We start from the raw sequence: 20936 nt of genomic DNA, 5'->3' as shown, positions 1-20936 counted from the left end.
ATTCATTTTAGCTATGACAAATAGCAATGGTTGACTTGCTGGAAAGGTTGAAAATTCCCAACAGAAAAAAGTGTGAATTTAGGTTAGGGATGTGTGACAACTGTAAAAACAGACCTTAATGCTTGCAGAAGATCATACTGTAGAATGTCTATGACAAACACCAGCCGTACCCAGAGTCATTAAGACTATTTTAAAGAAGAAAGTATAGTATTTTGGATTATCAAATGAGAGAAATAGGAAACATGTATCATCTAAATATGCTTTTTGTTTTATCAGTGCAGATAATCTTTAGAAAAGCTCTATTTTAAGTTCAGTACATGCTCATTTTTACTGTACACCAATATTCCAAAAAGCATCATAAAGTCATAAAGATATGGCAGATGGATCATGAATGCAAAAATTTGTACCACAGTGACTGACTAAACCAGGGTTTACTAAAACCCTTTGGAGCGTTTTCTTTAAAAACAATTTTGTAACATGTTTCTGAAGTAAATATAAGCTAGTGTAGCTCTGTATCTTTGCAAATGCAGCATTGCTACTTCTAGAAATAAGAACAAGGCCTTACTATGCAATCTTGTCAAACTTTAATCAAATCTGTCTTGGCTTTCCTGGCTTTGGATTTTGTTTCCATTTGGGGTTTAGGTGGGTTTTTTTGTTTGATTGGTTTTTTGGATTTTTTTGCTGTCGCTGTTTGGTAGTTGTTGGGGGAGGGAAGGGTTTACCTATTTAGTTAAAACAGCAATTTTTCCAAATACCAGGTGACCATACCTAGTTTACATTACACTGGCATATTATTTTCCCCCCCCTATTCTGTTTAGGATGAAATAGATAGGACCAACATATTGATGTATTACAGTAGTGATGAGATGACAGCAGAGACAGCCAAAGTGTAAACATAGGCTACAATGTGTCAGTATGGAATGACAAGAAATGATGCACAGGATTATACTGGAGATCCCAAGCCTATAAATATTACAATGAAGAAACACAGACATGGGAGCATGTAGAAAACAGTTTTACTGCTAACTAAGAAAACAAAGGAGAAGCATCCAACATCTTTAAGACCACCTCAATTTACCCTGTAAATTCTGATGTAAAATTTTGTTGCAAATCAGTAAAGAAGCACAGAGAGTGAAATAGCCCTAAATGGACCCTAAGCCAAGGAGGAAGAAAGCAGCAGCATCATACCCCTCCCAGCAAAGACCATGGAATGCTGACAACTCATCATAATACCACATTACCCCAAAGCAAAAGAATGATCTGCAGATCCAGAGAGAAGCAGTGGAAGAGTAACAATCACATAAGAGAAATGCAAAGATAGCAAGAAATGCATGCAGAATTATTTAATTGTGGTGGTATTAATGAGATTTTTCTTGTAATAGAAATAAAAGATACATTTTCAAATACATTTTAATTACTACTTTGCTGTAGTGTTATAATTTAAATTACAATAAGAAAAGGTTCCTAATTTTAATATAAAATGAGTTTCATTTTGCTATTAAAAGGATTAAGAATGTAACAGCATAAAAACTAACATGGCAGATAAAGACATACTGATAGTGATTGCTAGCAAATAGATTGTGTTTTTAATAATAACATGCAACAAAATTAAAGAGTATACAGTGACATTACTGAGAGAAGAGTAACATTTATTTCTATACCTTGCAGATTATTTTAGCAGAGAAATTTATACTGCTGATTTGGTGATGACTCACATAATAGCTGATGTGAAAGAACAAAAGTGTAGAAACAGAAAGTATCAAAAGTGAGGTGAAAGATATTTAGAAAGGCAAAAAATTAGCTGAACAGTCAAACATTGAAAGATAACAGATGCATAGAGTAAACAAACTGTGCCTCTCGAAAATTTGAGTTCCATGAGAAGTAATTTTTCTCATTTTTAAATTACTGTTTGTAAGGTATATTCTCTAGGGCCAAATCTGCTTCCATATGGAAAGATCAAAAAGACTCTATACCATTTTATAAATAGTCATATATTTCATAAATTATAAATCTTCCAAATTACTGAAGATCTTTCATGCTTTAAATACCACATTGTGAGACAGTACAGTGTCTAGCAAAAGAAGTAACTAGGAGACACAATAGTGATGAGAGGAAAATGTCAAGTATAAACATAACTGAAAAGCAAGGACTCAACAATATGGTTATTTAACCTGAAGGCATCTTTCACATTCTTTCAGTTCAGACTGTTAGTGACTAAAAAAACTAATTTTGTCTACCACACACTGGATCTGCAATGATTTCCTTCCATCATGTTCCTTTTATGGTGTTTTTCCAAATTACTTTTTCATCAGCCAAAATACATTTTCCAGGTTCTTACTTGTCCTTTTCCAATCTTCATATAATTTTAAGTATCCTAAGAACTGAGCATTTTCATCATATTCCTTAAGCAAGAATTTAGGATGCTACATATAGTGCTTGACATTAAAGCTCATTTTGCTGTGCTCTATATTCTCCAATTACAATTATCTGTGTAAAAAAAAAAACAACATTGGAAACTACAGACTTTACTGTTTATAAAATACAAACCATTATTTGTAGAACAGATGTGTGCATCTGTAACTCACACTAGTATACAATGTTTACCATCACAAATGGCATAGTTTCCATAGGATCCTATACTTTGGTATCCAAATATTTCCAAACTAACCATTACTGTGGGTTGACTTTTCCCAGTTAGAAATTTTGCCAAATTAACTCCCACAAATTATCAACTTGTCCATATTTACTCTCATATGCAGAGAAATTGTGCTTTTCTGCCATTTTCTTGGATCTTGTCAAAGTTAAAATGATGAAAACTAGAGTAAAGTTGAAGATTCAAGTTGAGCACTTATCTCTGACCACAATGCCACTTTTCCACAGAGTAGAGTCTGTATTTCAGCAGTTCCACGGAGAGGAAGACTATAGACACACCTTTCCTTCATCTGCTCTTTCTCCTTGTCAGACCCCAAGAATACCACTAACTGCTGCATGTCACCTGATTTATCACTGGAGTTCAGGGTATTTTTCATGGTTTGAGCTATTTTAAGAGCTTCCAGATATAGGTAGCTTATTTTGCATCTAAATGATAAAAGCAAGCAGAGCAATTGGCTCTGCAGCCAAACACTGGTGTTCTAGGCAAGTACACTCCATGTGTAGATGGATCTGCTGCAGGACCTTGTTAACAAATTACAAGTAATACTTCCTTGATGGCTTCCATCCTTAGTTTTATTAACACTGTCTGCTAGTTCATCAAACAAAACTGCTGGAGACTTAAAAAGTCATTTAGTATGACTTTTGAAGAGAAGCTTCCTATTAGCAGATAGTATACAAAACCAATAATATTTCTTTGCAAGTTTAGACCCAAGAACAAGGGAAACTTTGTAATGCAAGAAAAATAATTAAATTTTACATTCATTTATGAATATAGTTAAATTCAAGCATAGGTTCAATAAAAAGTGGACACATGACAGCTAGTTCTACACTTTATTTAAATATTGTTCTGTATATGTAAATTCTAACAATTTCAGAATTACTGTTTTAAAGAAATGTAATCCTTTCTTGTCCAGTTTAGCCTTGCTTTTGCACTCAATGAGGGCTTTCATGCTATGAGATCTGTACTCCATTTCCAAATCCATCACTTATCAGGTTCTCCAATAAAAGATATACAATTAAAAAACAGAGTACAAAACAGAAGCAAAGAGAATTGTATCTTTAAATTTTACATCTCTAAAACCTCTAACTATATGAAGAAAAAAATTAATAATCAGAATTTATTGATCTTCTTTTGGATGCCTACCTAGTCACACAGAGAAACCTTTGTTTTTCTGTTTATCTTTGAATAAAGCACAATAATTTTTTATCCTCATTTCCAGAAAGGGGTGAAAAAGTCACTAGTAGCCATAAGACCCTCCAAGCTCCTTTGGACCAATAACTGCTGATCAATGTACTGTGTGGTGCAAGTACTGGGGAGTATATCCACACAGCACACATTTCTCATACCCATTAACTGTTATGAGAACAATAAACACACACTTTGTCTCCTCATTCAATTGACCTGTCATATTTTGCCCAAGAGAATTAAATCCTTCTAATCTCAGTACAGATTTTGTCTTCCCGGATTCCACAGGTATATAGGCAAATCTGAAATATAGGCATAAAGTAAAACTGAAAATTACATGCAGGAAACAACAACCTGGTAAACAACATCAAAAGACAGTCCAGCCAACAGAACAGAAACTCTCGGCACACATACTGTTGTCTAAAATGAAACAATTCCTTATCTAAACTGTTAGAACCTTGCTTAGTTTATACCATCTGACCTTTTCTTCTCTCGGTTTAAGAAATAAAGAGTCTGAATTGCTTCTTGTTACCAGCATAAAAGGACAGGAGTCTGCAAATATCTAAGGACTGAAGTCCTTTGTCATCTTTGTGTTGGCATGTCAGAGGGAAAAATATCCATAGATGAATAGCGGAATTTGAATTAAAGCACAAAATAAACTAGGGGATAAATTTTACATGTGATTTCAAAAGACATCTTTTGGGATATTATGTACTGGGACTCAAGTCATCCTGGTTTGCCATCCTAAAACTCTTCTGGGTAATGTTGCAAGTGAAAATGCCTAAGGCATACAAGATACTACCAGAGCCTGCAGTGCTTCAATGAGGGGATGAAACCACAAATATTGCTGTGGTGCAATCTAATACCGAGGGCAAAACCAATTTGATGGTCTTATGTGAGCTGGCACTGGAATCAATGCGTGAGATGGAACCCGTGGTCTTGCTTCTACAAGTCTATCAAAACTATTAGATGTATCATTAAAAACTGCATTCCTAAATATTCTTCTAAAACGCTTCTGGAAATACTGTCTATGAGACACAACATTTTTATATCAATTAAGTTATCAAATTAATATTTCTGGGATCCTCTGTCAAAACAGCACATACCCTTTATGCTGAGAATTTTCTTCGAATTTTTAGCAACAGATCATTCAATCAGGCAGAGTGACACCATCCATTTACCTTACACAATAATAATATAATATTTATATGTATTACATTAGTGACTGCCCATTTTCTTCTATGAATCACAACAAATTTTAGTCATTAACTAAGGTCCTCTGTCCAAAAGTCTGCAATCTGGAGTCCCTGCTGATTCCAGCAAAAAGAAGTTACAAAATTAACTTGTATGTCTCCACAGGTCTGAATAAAACCAAAAGGACTTCTGCTAAATGTATGTTCTTTGCTTATCCATCACTTTACAGGGTATGGGGCTTTTACTACATTGTGAAGTCAGAACAATAACAATTAAAATAGTAAAGCATTGGCTCAATGCCATAATTACAACATACTTTGAGATATAAGACCACTTCCTAAAACATCCTTTAAGCGCTATTAATTTTTCAAGTAAACAGAAATTTACAGGGAAAAGTATTAGCAACAATACAGGACATTTTAGTTAAGCCATTTTAGTTAATTGCTTGTCTATACAATCAGCAGGATGACAATTACTGAATGACATTAATACATTTCTTAAAATATTTGATTACATTTGGATCTGTCCTCAGGAGTTCAGCTGAGCGTCATTATTGATTTTCTACACAGCAATTAAGAGTGTTCAGATGGAAACTCTTGAGCTTCTGCTAAAGAGAATAGCAAACATTCTGAGAAAAAATTGATGTGTTCAGTTTCTCAATTTAATTACATCTTCAACTATTTATTGCAGCTTGTAGTAGAATGATTCTTCTATCTTAAGAACTAATTTTTAACCTCTGCAAGACAAAAAAAACCAAATTCCACAAAACATTGAAACAAACTTTTCATCTGAAAAGTTTGAGGTATGAAATTGAGATGAAATTGCTGTCTCCAGAGCTAGGCTGCATGGCTAACCAAAAGAAATACCATTGATTACATATCTTTATTTGATTTTTTTACACAAGTATCTATTTTCTTGTGATAATTATTGCTTTAGTCAGGTTTTTGCTAAAGATTAGGAATTAAAAAAAAAAGTTAGACTGATACATATCAAATGTGAAATTAACTGGTGGTAAAGCATCTTTAGAAAGTATTATCATTGAAAAATAATGGTAACCTAGAAAAATATATGGAAATAAATATGAAAGACTTTGGGAGAGACATGTCAAAATTCTGCGCTAGATCTGGGTATATTCCACACGACATCCTGGAACAGAGACGACATTCTGATCCTAGCTTTCTAGATCAAAAGGAAAGTCCATTCTACTTGAAATCTAGTCTTAGTGGTGGTTTATTTGAAAACTTGTTCTGTATTCCTGCCTCAATGTATGGTGTAGATTAACAAACTGCTTAAATAAAGATGTTTTCCTACACTAGTAGGAAAATCTATGACAGCACATGAGAAAAAACAGCATTATCAGTAGCCATTATTCAAGATTAATGCCAAATCTTAAAGAATTCAGAGCAAAGAGCTTTCCTTAAAATCTTATTAATAATCTAGGCATAAAAATTAGAACTTACCAGATATTAGGTAATTAATATCTGACCTTTATGAGATAAAGCCTGCCAAAGGCCCATCAGGTGACAGTACCACAAAAAGAAGACATCTTCTCACATTTTTGAATCAGAGCAGAATAACAAACCAGTAATATGATATTGAAAAGGAAAAACCAGTTTTAGGATAAGCTAAGTCTAGCAGAACTAACACACAAAGAACTATAAAATAGCCCAGGTTGAAAGACCTCAAAGACCAGCTGGTGCAAGCTTTCTTGGGAAAGGGAGCCTAGATAAGAAAATAAAACATAAATGCTGATGTAGAAACAAAACTCATGTTTCATATAAAATCCTAGCCAAGTCTTTTCAAGAAAGGTTAATTCACATTGATAAAAGTTGAGGAAAAGTCTTTCAAATGATCATGGGAATAAATAATCATCTAAATGGTAAAAGAATAAAAGCTTTTTTTATATTGCAAAAAACATGTGGATGAATTTCTAAAAAGTAGTGTTCTCCACTGACATAACTAGTAGTACAGTAAAATACTGGATTGGACTCAATAATTACAGACACTATTCTAGTGTTGAAACCCATGCTTCTGATGCCATGTCCCTGAAAATTAAGCCTTTGATGCTTCTCCTAAGATTTTTCCTCTTTTGTCAGTCACAACAATGTCAGAGAAATGAGTGCTTGGCACTATAACAAGATTTACCATCCCTGAATACAATTTCCTGTTAAAAACTGAGACAGCTGACTAAGTTGCACATCCCACATTTTTCATCAGTCTACTCAGTTATGAAAACCACCATGTAAATAAACTCAGTGCAATACACTATTAAGCAAATTCAAGCTTCATTCATTAGTTATGGTTTTGAGAATTTAGTTGACTAAAATTTCCAACACACTTGGATTTGGCTAGATCTAGACTTTTCTCAGAGCTAACACTAAGATCGTCCTATACTCATTTAGGTTAACAGTAGAATGTTAAGGTCAGTACTATTGAAACCAGTTTTGGAAACAATTCCCTCTTTTTCTTTGTTTCTCAGATCTTTTATCACTGTCTTAGAAACATATAAGCCTTTGGGTTTTTTTCCTCAAACTTTCATTACTCTAAAGTGATATAGTCTGACATGAATATCTATGCTAAATCAATTGATTAACATTTTGGATTTTATCAAAAAATGGCAAGTTGAACCATAGCCATAAACATCAGTAACCATTATTGGAAATATCTTCATACTAAAGTTCAAATTAAAAACTGCAGCTCTCAGAGAATTTGCTAATTTTCAGTGAGTCACTCATAGTAACTGATACTCACTTCTTATGAGAATTAGACCCAAAATCTGGATTATCAATCTTTTTCTGACAGTATCATTCTGAACAATGTACTTATGCAATGGTTTTTAATTTATCCTGTAAATAATGAAAAAATTTATGCTAAGATAAGAAATTAATAAAAAGCATATTAATAAGGAAAATCTGCATACCAGAGCTGCCATGGCCCAGCCAGTTTTGTTATAGATGAACTCAAGATTATTTCTTCGCAGATATAACAAGCCACCAACAAGAGATACCAGAAGAGCCAGTGCAATTGTACCAGAATAGTTAGGAGGCCTGAACACTCTAATCTGGAAGGAAAAATGCAAATACAGATTGTAATAAATGCTTACATACAGATCATCTTCCATGTGGAACACCAAACATAATGGAGCACCTGAAATCTGGTTTCAGAGTCAGCAAGACTAGTCCCTAAATATACTTTAAAAAGGAAAAAAAGTACTTTCTTTTATGAGCACATACTATGAAACACCTTCATGTTTAATTTGGAACTGTGAAACATTATTTATTTGCCACTCTGAAACATTATTTCTTCAAAAGATTTGCAGGTTGTGTCTGAACTAAAAGCAGCTACCTTCGAATCGAAGTGTTTTGTATATAGTTTTGTAAAGCACATTTTATTTATTATCAACTAATTATGACCACTTGTTTTTATCCAGAATTAGATTATAACAAAGCAAGAATGGAATATAATCTGCAGAAGTTCTCACAAGTACATAAAATGTTATTTTTTTAATGTGCTGTAGAACCCTCACTTGACAAAGAAAGTTATTAAGGAAAGATGGAATTTATTGTCAACCTGTCTCAAACCACAAAGATACATTTAACTTCCACTTTTAAAATTGCTGAAAGACTTACATGAACATCTGTTCTGTCAGCTATCCATTTAGCTAGCTGTTCAGCTGCAAATCCGATTCTCTGCAGGTCAAATGTGTCAGCTCTCTTGGGTTTACCCTTCGGAGGAAAATGCATGAAAGTCGGAGCAGAGTTCATATTCAGCTACAAAACCAGGAAAAACAGAAGGAAAAAAAATAAGTAACCTTGTCCTCAAAATATAACACCACAATAGCCTCAAAACCACAAATCTAATTAGAATAAAAATATCACTTACCTCCATACATTACATTTTTTTATATATTCTCATATACAGTCCTCCAAAAAGAGTGCTCACAATATTCATTCCAGTAGATTCTTCAGGATGTTTAATTATTTAGAATGTTTCACCCACAAGCTGTTCTGTATGAGTATCTTATGCTTTAAAGTTCTCATACACTGCAAGACCTTTCCTGTAATTGGTAAAACAGAGACTGCGCACCCAACCAACCTATTAAAGTATATTAACTTATCATTCTAAGAGAGCAAAGTAGCTTGGCATTGTTTGGCTACAAGAGACTAACCTCTAGAGACTAGGCTTTTTTGGAATCCAAAAACAACTGGATAACTAGCTTAAACTACATAACTTGCCCTAGAGTTACTGTTAATTCATGTGCTGATGCCACTGGAACTATTCACAGTATATTAAAAAATATTCAAAATTGATAAGAAAATTTGCTATCTGAAGTTTTAACTTCAGCTTTGCAAGGTATGATAGGAAAATATAATTTCACTATATAAAATTCCTCTGCATTCAGACCATCTCAGAAATCATACAATAGAGCACTTGAAAAAATGGAAATTAACATAAACAAAATCAGGAGTAATACTTAAAGGAGATGCAATATAGAGCTTTCTAAGTAAAGAAGTAAGTTTTTTTTAATTCCTTAAAAATGAAGTTCACACCACATTAGCAAAACTTTATATTGAATCAAGTACAAAGCTTAATTGATCAATAGAAATAACCAACTACTAAAATATTTTCCATCTAAGCAAAAAAAAAATAGCCCTCTTCTTTACTGAAATAATTTGGAAATAAAAATATTCCAAGAAAGGCTAAGACACATGGTGGGAAATAGATAAATAAAATATTTTATAAGATACAGAAACATTCAGACATTGTATAGGGTTTGGAGGTAGCTGATGTGGAACTGCATTATCATTTCTCTATAAACATGGCAAAAGCAGCGAAAATCAAAATCACATTACTTTCTGGGTTTTTTTTTGCTTTGGTATCAGTATTACATGACTTTGCACACATAAATGTAACGTCAGAACTGCATTTCCCTTAGATCCACCTTGAAATAGTCATTAGTATAACTTAGTCTTAACACTCTGTCTCTTAAAAAAAACCCTTACATATGTATGCATAATTTTGTCTAAATGTAAACATGATTTTAAATGCATACCATTTGAAATAAACTGAATTTTTGCCCTGTTACACAAGGAATAAGTTAAACTGGACTCGTCTAACATGTGTTGATTGGCTTAAGGCAAGATCAAACAAAATATTTTGTATTATTAGAACCATGCAGGTTACAACATATATAAAGTTCTCCAGTCTATATATTCTATAGGTTATAAAGCCTTTAATGTTTATAGCAAAAAAATCTTTAATTTTTAATGCAAAATCTTAAGCCACTAATAACCATTTTTTAAACAATGTATTCTAAGATTTCAACTAAAAGTAAAAATATTTATTAAACACACTATATAAACTTTTAAAAGTAAGTATTTATAAAAGACATATTAATCTTTCTCCCTGAACATTTTAAGGCACACACTTCACCAAAAGGTTTCTAAAATACACAGATAACTTCAAAGTTTTACTCCTTCTAATCTGCCCTTTTAGCTTCAATCAATGGACAAGTAGATAAGCATGTCAGTATTTAGTATTCATTTTCAAGAGATGCCTTTTTCCTTGACTTCTCAATTTCAGAGCAGACCTTAAACTATTCTCCAACTTTTACTCTTCATAGCCAACAAATGAAATGTAAAACAGTCTTTTCTCTTTTCCCTGAAGAATTTCCAGACTAAATATTACTGAAGCTGAAGAATACTGTATTACAGAAAGCAATTAAAAGGCTCTTTTCCTAAAGAGGTTTTTTTCCCTAAAGAGAAAATAAAGGAAATCTTTAAATGAAAATGTTACTTACAATGTGTTTAATTCTAAAGAAATGACCAAAACAATTGCTCAGAAAAAAATTTGCATATATATCTATATATATATATATTGCAATCTATAAACATAGACTATAAACTACACTTGGAAAATTCTAGAAGGGGTTATTAGAAGACACTATTTTCACTGATGTCAGAGAAACTGCTGTGTTTTTAAACAGGAGGAAATTGTATACATAACAGGAGTACACACCTGCAAACAGAAACTAATTTATCTTGTTTTACTTAACAAATTGACATGTAGCTCTAAAAATTAGCAATGCTTTAACAGTATTCAACATTTACCTGCTGAAAAACATCTGCCCCTTCGTCATAATCCACTATTGTGAAAAACAGTTTGTTTGAAAAAGCAGACGAATAGCGCCATGAATTAGCCAGCACTTGATATTCCTCATTAGCTTGCCTGTTAAGGAAAAGAAACAAATGTATATCCATACGCCATTCACTTGCAAAAAATATCCTATAATATCAGCTGCAATGGTTAGATTGATACTGCAAACGTAATTCTTCTCAACATACATACAATCAACTAAAAAGTTTTAGCTCCTTATGCAACTTTCTGTTTCAAACTTGTCACCTCCAAAATTAGAAATGCGTAAAATTAAACTATAGAAGAGAAATCCCAAAATGATATTAAGAAAAAGTAATGTTTTGCATATTTAAAGTCTCAGTAAATAGGACTGGTCTGAATTGCAAGTATCAAATAGATCTGCTAGCAGGTCCATGCAAGGATATGCTTATGTGGCCCTTGAGTGTGCTATCAGGATATACTTGCTAGAAACAGCTATACATAAGGAATTCTGAAACCAGGGGACAAATAACAAGCAACAGTGAAAGCAGAATGTTCCTAAAATAGCAGAGCCATAGGAGAGCCAGAGAAACTGCTAAGCACTGGGGAAATGATCCTAACAAAATAAGAAGTAGACTTGTAAGCAGCATAAAAAACCCCAGACTATTTCTCTAAAAGTTGTATAAAATTATCACATTTAAAACAACATACAATCTTTTCTATCAGCACTAGACAGTGGTTTGCTACTAAATATCCTTCTAAATAAAATAACCAAACAACAAACAACCAACCAACAAATCCTCCAAAAACACCAAAGAGAACACAAACCAAAACAAACAACTTTGCTCTGAATTTACTAAGAGGAAGGGAAAGACAAAGGGAATTCCAGGACAATACTAGCAATGACATCCTCTAAACACAGTGCCATAAAACCACAGGTTATTCTACAGGGCAAATCTATACCAACAAAAATTGAGAGAAAAAAAAAAAAAACAAAATTAAGGAATGCTCGCAGTACTCTCTCATTTAGACAGACTCCTTTGCTAATTTCCATTTTACTGTTTGATCATATCCACCGTAGAGTCCAAACCAGTGTTTTACCACTTGAAAACTCAGCTTTGCATACGATAAGATTCTGAAATAGTACAAATGTGTTCTGCAGCTTTTCTCAAAACAGTGTTTCTAGAAAAACATTTCTATATGTTTCATGGTGCAGAACACTATTTAAAAGCTGTAAATGCAAAAATCTGTTTGCTGCAAGAGAAACTCTGCACTAAACATATATAAGAGAGAGCAAAGAAGGGGAAGACATTTACAGGATCATAGATAGCATAAGACCTTCCCCATTTCTCCATAACTGAGATAAACCTTAGACATGAAATATATTACATACAAACTCCAGCACAGTTGTCTAGTATTAACAAATCTGCTGTACATGAAAAACAAAATCATAAAATGCCAAGACTTAAAATTGAAATTGATGATCTCTTATTCCCACAAAGAATTAAATAACATGAAGCACAATAAAACTCAATTTTCACCCTTATTACCTGACTTGGTAAAATTTACTACTTAACACCCTTACTCAATGGGCAATTAAAAAAAGAAAAGAAGCAATTTAGGCATTACATTGGTTACTTCTAGAAACAGATATTATCACTAAGCAGACAATTCATTGTCATCCTGAAGAGGGCAGTCAGACAACATCAAAGGAATGCTGTAAAATCTTAAGCAATATCTGTAGTGTACTTTTCTGTTCAACCTGCTATATTTAAGCTGAACCATTTTTATTATAAGAACAAGACGAAAATCAGTTCATCTTGATGCCACCATTCTTCTTTATCTACCTTTGACTTGTGATGAAACAGTATTTGTGGGCAATTGAGACACTCCACTTATGGCCCCACTATTTGAGAGGTCTCTTGTTCCCATTGATCTCCATATATTTTGCATCTTGAAACTATTTTGAATTAATGGGTAACATTTAAAGTATTAGTCTGCAAAAGGCTGCATTTTTTGTAAGAGACTCCAAGCACAATTTCATACTCTCACTGAAAATAGCAAACTATTCTATGATGCACCCTCATAGAAGCTCTTGAAGGGCGTGGAAATGAGTGAAACAAGGAGCAGCAGGAATACAAAGTTAAAGGATTACCTCACACACTTAACTGAAGATCATCCTACACATAACTATATCATTGCCAATTGAGAAATTTCTGATAGAATAACATTAGTAACTTCTTGTAGCACTGGTACATTCCTTTTCAGACACAATAACAGTAAAAAGAATAAGCACTTGACTGAGAAAACTCGGTCTTCAATTATCATTTATCAATTTGACAATATCAACTGTCAAGTTTTTATCTACCTATCTCTACAATTACTTCATACCCATTCTATCAGCTTGTTTCTAGGAAGTAATGTTAATTATACAAAATTACCAGAATAATTATGTGAAAATCTATAAAGGCATAAAAGCAAAGAACTGCACTTGGTCTGAACTCAACTGAATATAATGTTAGCACTGCTAGTTTGCTTGACAGGATTTTTTAATAGATGGAGAAGATTTGAATGTTATTGCTGCTTTAGTCACCCCTGTAGAATTTCATCATAATAGCAACAACAACAGTAATATTGACCAGCTGGCAGAAAATAGAGGCCAGATCAAAAGGGAATGGCTACTATTAGATTTAATCAGAAAATTCAATATACTGGAAAGTAAGCTGCTAAGCAAATGCTCTACAGAAATTCTTCCATTATTCAAGAGCTGCTCATGAAGTATTAAAAGTTTTATGTAAAAAGATTAATTATGTGTGCATCTATAGCAGTTAATCAGATTTGTATAACTTGAGCTATATTTAATGAGATTAATTTTATTCTATTGGTCTGACATTATAGTAAGGAAAACACAAACTGAATATTAGGAAAAGAATAAAAGAGTATGGAATTATTTGAGAAAGAAAGTAGTAAAGCATTATTTTCTGGCACACTATGTACAAAACTTTGAAATGTGTAGTTGGCACAGAATGTACTACCCGGTTACTTACACATTCTTATCCATCTGTTTAAAGTAAACTGTGATCAGTGCTGCAATTTACTTCCAATACAACTCCTGGCTTTTATTTGCAATGGTGCTCCCAAAAACTGAAGGAACAAAGGGCTAAATGCATATTTTGACATCTTCTTGGTGTCAAGAAGACAAATTCAGAATGGTTATTTGATTTTGTTTAGGATGACTCATGTCTTGGTGAAAAGCACTGAAAAATCTACAAATGTGTCCAGAAAATTCACTAAACACAACAGAGTATATACACTCGTTGAAAACCATGTAGGTTTTGCAATCTAGGTAACCATAAAAGGAGAAAGCAAGCTAAAATCTATGCTATTCTATTTACAGCATCCCATGAAATTTTCAATATTCTGCAGAGGAAAAGAAGATATGAGGACCTCTTCCATAGAAGTTGCAAAGTAAAAGAATAAAAGATTGTGATCTCAGGAAGAATAAGGACTCTGTTGTGATCCAAGTATAAAATTACTGCCTTGTTAAGCAGGACTCATCAATACTTCTATCAAGGTCCTGAAGTGCACAGGAAAAGCAATTGCAGAACTTTTAACAGCTTGTTCCAAATTTCCTTTTCCTTCATTGAACAAAAGGTCTCACTACATTTAAGGGACCTGTAAATGATTTTCTCACTATCTGCTCTTTATCAGCTAGCAAAAAACTAAAAGACATTGGATCGTGTTTCTTCTTTCTGATGACTGCCACAATTCTTGCTGTTGATCTACTCTTGCATCAGCTACTTGATGTCTTCTGAGACTTTTTTTAAGCTGGGAAACCAATAAAATTATTTTTATTCTTTTTTTTTCAGAATAAAAAAAAAAAAAAAACTCCTCTTGGAGGTCTCATTGATATGGTAGATGCTAATAAAACTACTTGGAATCTCTTTTCAAGTATTTTTCCACTTCCTCATCTTTTCAAGGAACACTAAGAAAAAAAAAACAACACAAAATAGACATCTTTTTGTTGATGGGCTTCAGCTGTTGGGGAAAAGCTCAAGTGAACAGTCTCATTCCTCTGACCCAAACATCCCTGTCTAAATGAAATGTGAACTGTTGGATAACAAACAAAACACATCTTGTATGCACCTGCATTCAAAGCAGAGATGGTTGCTTCTCCCAGTCAGATAAGAGAAGCAGACCTTAGAAAGCAAACTAAAGACTTCATACAATGTGTTTATGGAGTGGTCAGATAGCACAGAAACAAAAAAAAAAGGAGCTAATTATAACAATGAAAGATGCAGAGGAGCAGTCAGCATTAGCAGGCTTGAGCTAAAGCCCTTTTGTAGGTGAAAATCAAAACACTAATCAAGTGAGGCAAGGGGGGGGGTCACTGAATTCTGGCTGGTAAAAGGTGCTGATCACTTTGAAAAATGTAGTGATAATAAAATGAGGGAGCAGATTGCAAGATGCAAGAAGATGAAAAGCACAGAAGCCAGCAGCAAATTTTCCCCAAAAAATGCATTCAAGTTAGTCCAGTAGTTACCATTTGCCTGTATGCAATACAAAGGCTGAGGAACAGTTCCCCCATCTCTGTGAAGATATTCCTGTCAGAGTGAATGTGATTTTTTTCTCTTTCTTACACACATAAGTAATTTTTTTCAGTAGTGTGACTGATGTGGGTAACAGAGATAAACTGTCTAGTTGAGTGAAGACCTAAGGACAAAGGGAAAAAGGAAGCTAGTCTTACATCCTGAGTCAGTATTTAGAGTGAGATTATTTCTGACTGCTCATCCAAACTGATTCATCATCACAGTGCATCAAAGGGCCTTTCAGTATCTACTTCCAATGTACTGCTGAAGAATATGTAAACCAAGAACAGCAGTAACAGGTAAAACAATTAAAACTAACTAAGTTTAATTTCCTGTAACCAGAACAGTTTAATCAAACACATTTCCAAACATGCATGGAAAAAAATCCATCCTAAGCCATTAGAAACACATTCCAGCTCAGTTTGAGAGCACATTGAATATCTAATCAGCTATTCCTACTTCATTTCCTAACACCAGCTATGTCATATTGAACTTAAATAACTGGTACAACAGAAAAACTGACATTCATGCCACCACTAACACAGTTGTAAAGGCATCAGATGTCTTTCAATATTCTTTTGGATCAGAAAACTGTAACTTGTTTGTTTCTCCGCAAAGTTAGATGATAGAGTTCTGCTTTAGAATAAAGACAAAATTTCCTTGAAAAAGACTCCAGAAGTGTGACTAGAAGCTCTACTAATACATATACATAGCTGCTGGTTTTCACAAGTCTTCATGTGTTAGGACTAGATTGATTCAGACAGGATTGACTGAAAGGATATATTTTACATACAAAAGCTTTATCTAAATATCTAATGACCCAAAGACGACTTTGTATGCAGCATTTTAACACTAAATTGATATGTTTTCCATACACTTTCACAAATCATATGATTTGTGTGACTGATGTTGTAACATCCTCCTTGCTTCACAGAAATGTCTCCAATTGTCTGAGACAAATTTGGTCAGCTTTCCACATTTATCATAGAAAGATAAAATACAGAAGTGTCAAATCTACACGCCAAAAGGAAAAGAAAACTTTTTTTTTTTTTTGGAAAATTTTGTGGTGCATAAACCAACCACACCCAATTTTTAGAAGGGAAAAAAGTTCTCTCTCTTGTGACAAAGTTACTCCAAGTCTAAGATTTCAGACTAGGTATTTCTTCATATTTGAAATATGACATTGATTTTTTTTCTTTCTATGCCATTATTCCAAAAACATTTTGACTACTAGCAGTTAACTTAAATCTTGAACATGAGCATCTTCACAGAACATTACAGATTAAGTTAAAAAATCAATTTAGCCTTTAGGCAAAGTGGCTAGTGAACAGCTAACAATTGAGTAATGCATGCGTTTCAGTTCTATATATCCTTACAGTGCTCCTGTCCATTAATTAACCATTGATTTGAAAATGTCGATTTTCCTGATCATGGTTTTATGTCTGCTATGATCAACCTCATTAAATTCCTTTTATTTCACATGAACAAGTGGATCGCATCTCCACATTTATTTAAACAAACCCAGCTGAAAGTTCTATGCTGATTTTTCCTTCATTTTATGCCTAAAGATTTTCAGTTGCTACTGCACAAGATATCAAGTCTGGTCTTTCCTAAGATGAAGTTTATAAGCTCTTTTTCAGTACAGTAAACAATATACAGTTGCAAGTAAAATAAATTTCCTTAATAACAGCAATATTTATGTTGCTTAACATGCCCTACAAAAGACCTATATGTACAACACAGAAAGAATTTGCCATGGCCATTATAATGACAAATACAATGACCCTTATAAAGCTGAACTTGGTGCCTCTCTTGTAGCTTTACCCACTGGTAAATAAGGAATAATATAAAACAATATAGTAAACTTTCCACTCCTGTATCATCTCCTGAAGTTGAACTCTAGCAATATAAAGAAGAAACAGCAAAGAAACTACTGAACTAAAAATTACCTTCACCTAAGAATGTTGGACAATTTCTGTACCTAATCCTTCAGCTTCACAGTTCATATAGGGAGGGTGAAGTGGAAAGACAACTTATATACTCTCCCACAAAACTGACCAACTGACTTCAATGACAGAAAATTAATATATAAAAAACCAAAAACCTAATAAAAACCATAGACCATTACAGATACCCAAGTTAAAGTATCAGTTGTAAATGCCACATTCCAACACATCAGCAGTCTAACACACTGTTACATTTACCAATTTCACATACAGTTTAAATAAATGTACTTAAAACCAAGAAATAGTGTTACCTCATATACAGCCTATGTTTTTCATAGTCTTACAAAATATTCTACTGCCTATTTAAATAGTGTTTAGAGCTCCCTGCTCAATAATCCCATTTATTGCTAAACACAGTCATTTCTAATGCATATTTTGGCTGAAGAAGGTTTTATTAGCACAGTTTCTGATTTAGTGACATAATTAAGTGCATGACTACCTTTCAGTGCCTTGGCCCTATTTCCCTATCATTAGTCATTTTTGGATTAACTTATTGCACTAGGAACTTGCAGAGAGAGATCTTGAACTTACAAGTCTACTAGAGGCACTCTAATACATATTCAGAATGGAGCTACCAGAACACATCAAATTACTGTGACAGACAGTATTCCACAATACCTATTACCTCATGGAAAAATGTGCTAGCACATAAGAACTGTCCAAAGCTGTGAAATCAGAGGGTAAGACATCTGCATGAGCACTTTGGGCATCTCTTAACTGTAGAAATCACTGAAGTGCCGTATTGTTAAATGGTAATTAATCATTTTTGTCACAAAATGTCTTTGGAAAGATCATGGTTAATTGATAATAAAATAAAGCTGATTTCTTAAAGAGAAAGTCTTCCTCAGCTGTGTACATTTTATTCAACTGCAATTTAAAAATCAAAACCTGGACGAATTCTAAAATGTGACCCATGGATGAAATGCGGTTGAAAAGATACTGTAACAAGCACACGAGTCTGTTGATTATTGAGCATCTACCCCACGCAAAGAACAACCCTACTTGGCATACTGCACATTGATTCCAACATTCACTGGAAAACCGAGGTAAGGAAGATGAGAAAGGTCACCAAAGTATAAATTACCTGCACACAGAGCACTGCCGCTGTGGCTGGAGCGCAGTGAACATCACTACCACAGAGTAGTTACGAGGTGGAGCCTTCACAAATCTTCGGAATTTATCACCATTCATGCGGATGACTGAACGCCTTGAGCTCCACTCCATCAGCTGTTCCACTTTCTCAGCCAAAAGATTCTGTAATTGAGGACAAGCAAGAGGAACGTTTAAGCTTAAATTTTAAAGTGCTTTGTATCTATATTCTGCCTTTGCACCCTCCAAACTTCTCTGGACTCAAGATGGAAGTTATACATAGCTGCATGTAGCAGAGTTTAGCTAATAGCATAATTTAGTCTTTCATGTAGTCAATGAGACTAAGTATTTAAAAGAATAACTCAATATGGTCTTAAACAGAAAGAATACATAAAATAAAATCAAACAGGTTGCTACCAAAGACAAGGGAGTAGAGTAAGGATCACTGCCTAACTACAACTTACCAGTACAGCAATCATTTAACTTCCATTTAAAAAAACTGAAGTTTTAGAAAACACAGCCTTATGTTGTATTTACTCTGTTTAGTAAAAATCACAGCAGGATATTGTCAGTCACTTGAGTATAAAGATGAAAGAAAAATGTACTTACAAAGAGAGAGAAATAGTTACGTTTAGAATTTCCTACAAATGTGGAAATTCTAGTGAATTTAAATTTAGGCAATTTTATGTCTTGCCAGAGACAAGACTGCACTGTCATATAAACTCATCTAGGTACATTCCATTATGACATCAATGTTTTAAGCTGATCTCAAGACTGAAAAGCACAAAATATTTTGATTGAACTACCATTGTATAAGAAAAAATCTGCTTGTGTAGTCTTTTGCTTGAAAGCATTCCATCCCTTAAAAGAAAGTATGAGACAGACTACAAGACAGCCCTCTTTATCTATCTATTCCTGTGAGAATCTATTCAGGGGTTTGGTTTTTTTTTTTTAATCAAGTAAACCTGATTCCATACATGCCCAGCAGAAAGTGTTTATTTTCCTAAGTCACCTAGGTTCAGCAAGGTTGTACTGACCATGCTATAGGTGGATATCAGGATTAATGCATCTATCTTGGTATAAGTCATCAGCTCCATGCTCACTGGCCCTGTGGAAGCTGCCTTTATCAAATAAAAACTAAAAATAAGAGTGGAGGACACTGGAATATTACAACTCAGAAACTAAGTGCTGAGAGAAAGTGAGAAGGACAGAGAAGGGGGCAGACAGACAGGAACAGAAAGTGAGGAAGGCACACCAACCAAAGAGGAAACTAATCTCAGAAAACTTGAAGATGAAAGAACTCTGCTAAAATACACATAAATTAGTGAAAGGGTTTACAAATCGGTCAGGCTCCACTGGGGAGGGGTAGAACAAACTAGCTTAAAAAACCTTTTGAAATAGGGACACTCTCAGAAAAGAGAGCCTGATGACAGGTAAAAGGCAAACACTGTAAGAACAACTGAGCAAGAAGACAAAGTGGATATTCTGAGATTTTTTTAAAACATTGAATAGAGTAGAAAAACTAGGTCATCTAGTAACATTTTGAAAAATCAGTAATGCTATGAATGAGTAGAGATAGATATATGAGCGTAGGAAGGAATGAACTACAAGGATAAAGAAAAATTATATTTTGCCTGTCAGAACTTCCACCTTCAAAATTATCAGAGCCCCTGAGGGGCTATGTCCCCCTAGGCACAGGTCACCAGAAGACCTGAGTCCAAAAGAAGCTTTGATGAGTATGGATCATGAATAGTTCTGAAATACCTGCATTTACTTGACCCTATTAAAAAAATCCTTTAGGTTTTTGTTCCTGTTCTCAGAATTTAGCTGGCATTTGTAATCACGAATATGAAGGAGAGATTACAATTCTGTTTATCATGAGAATATCAATGATTCAATTGAAACTATATTTTTTCTTCTTTTAAAAGACATGTTTCTGGTGGTTTTGCTTCAAGAAGATATTATGTAAGTTCTTTTTTTTAAAAAGTATCATAAAGCAAATTACACAAAACTGAAGCTTATACATTTGTAAAATTTCCTTCAATTAGCAGTGTCAGGATTAAATCCTTGTTCATTTCAACAGATTCAGTCGTTCTGCATCAGTCA

General features: G+C 33.7%; 1 protein-coding gene across 1 annotated transcript in view; it reads right to left on the bottom strand.

Annotated features, from left to right (window-relative positions):
- TUSC3 (tumor suppressor candidate 3) overlaps nt 1-20936 on the bottom strand; it is a 107583-nt gene that overhangs the window by 50535 nt on the left and 36112 nt on the right. Inside the window, exons 2-5 of the mRNA XM_059844763.1 lie at nt 18826-18995; nt 11143-11260; nt 8662-8802; nt 7953-8093 (exon numbers count right to left, since the gene is read on the bottom strand). Coding sequence (XP_059700746.1) covers nt 7953-8093; nt 8662-8802; nt 11143-11260; nt 18826-18995 — 570 coding nt within the window. The remainder of the gene's footprint in view (nt 1-7952; nt 8094-8661; nt 8803-11142; nt 11261-18825; nt 18996-20936) is intronic.

Source organism: Haemorhous mexicanus, chromosome 4 (genome assembly GCF_027477595.1).
Source record: "Haemorhous mexicanus isolate bHaeMex1 chromosome 4, bHaeMex1.pri, whole genome shotgun sequence".
NCBI classification, from domain to species: Eukaryota; Metazoa; Chordata; class Aves; order Passeriformes; family Fringillidae; genus Haemorhous; species Haemorhous mexicanus.
The sequence above is the reverse complement of the archived record's forward strand: the minus strand, read 5'-3'. Positions and strand labels throughout refer to the sequence as shown.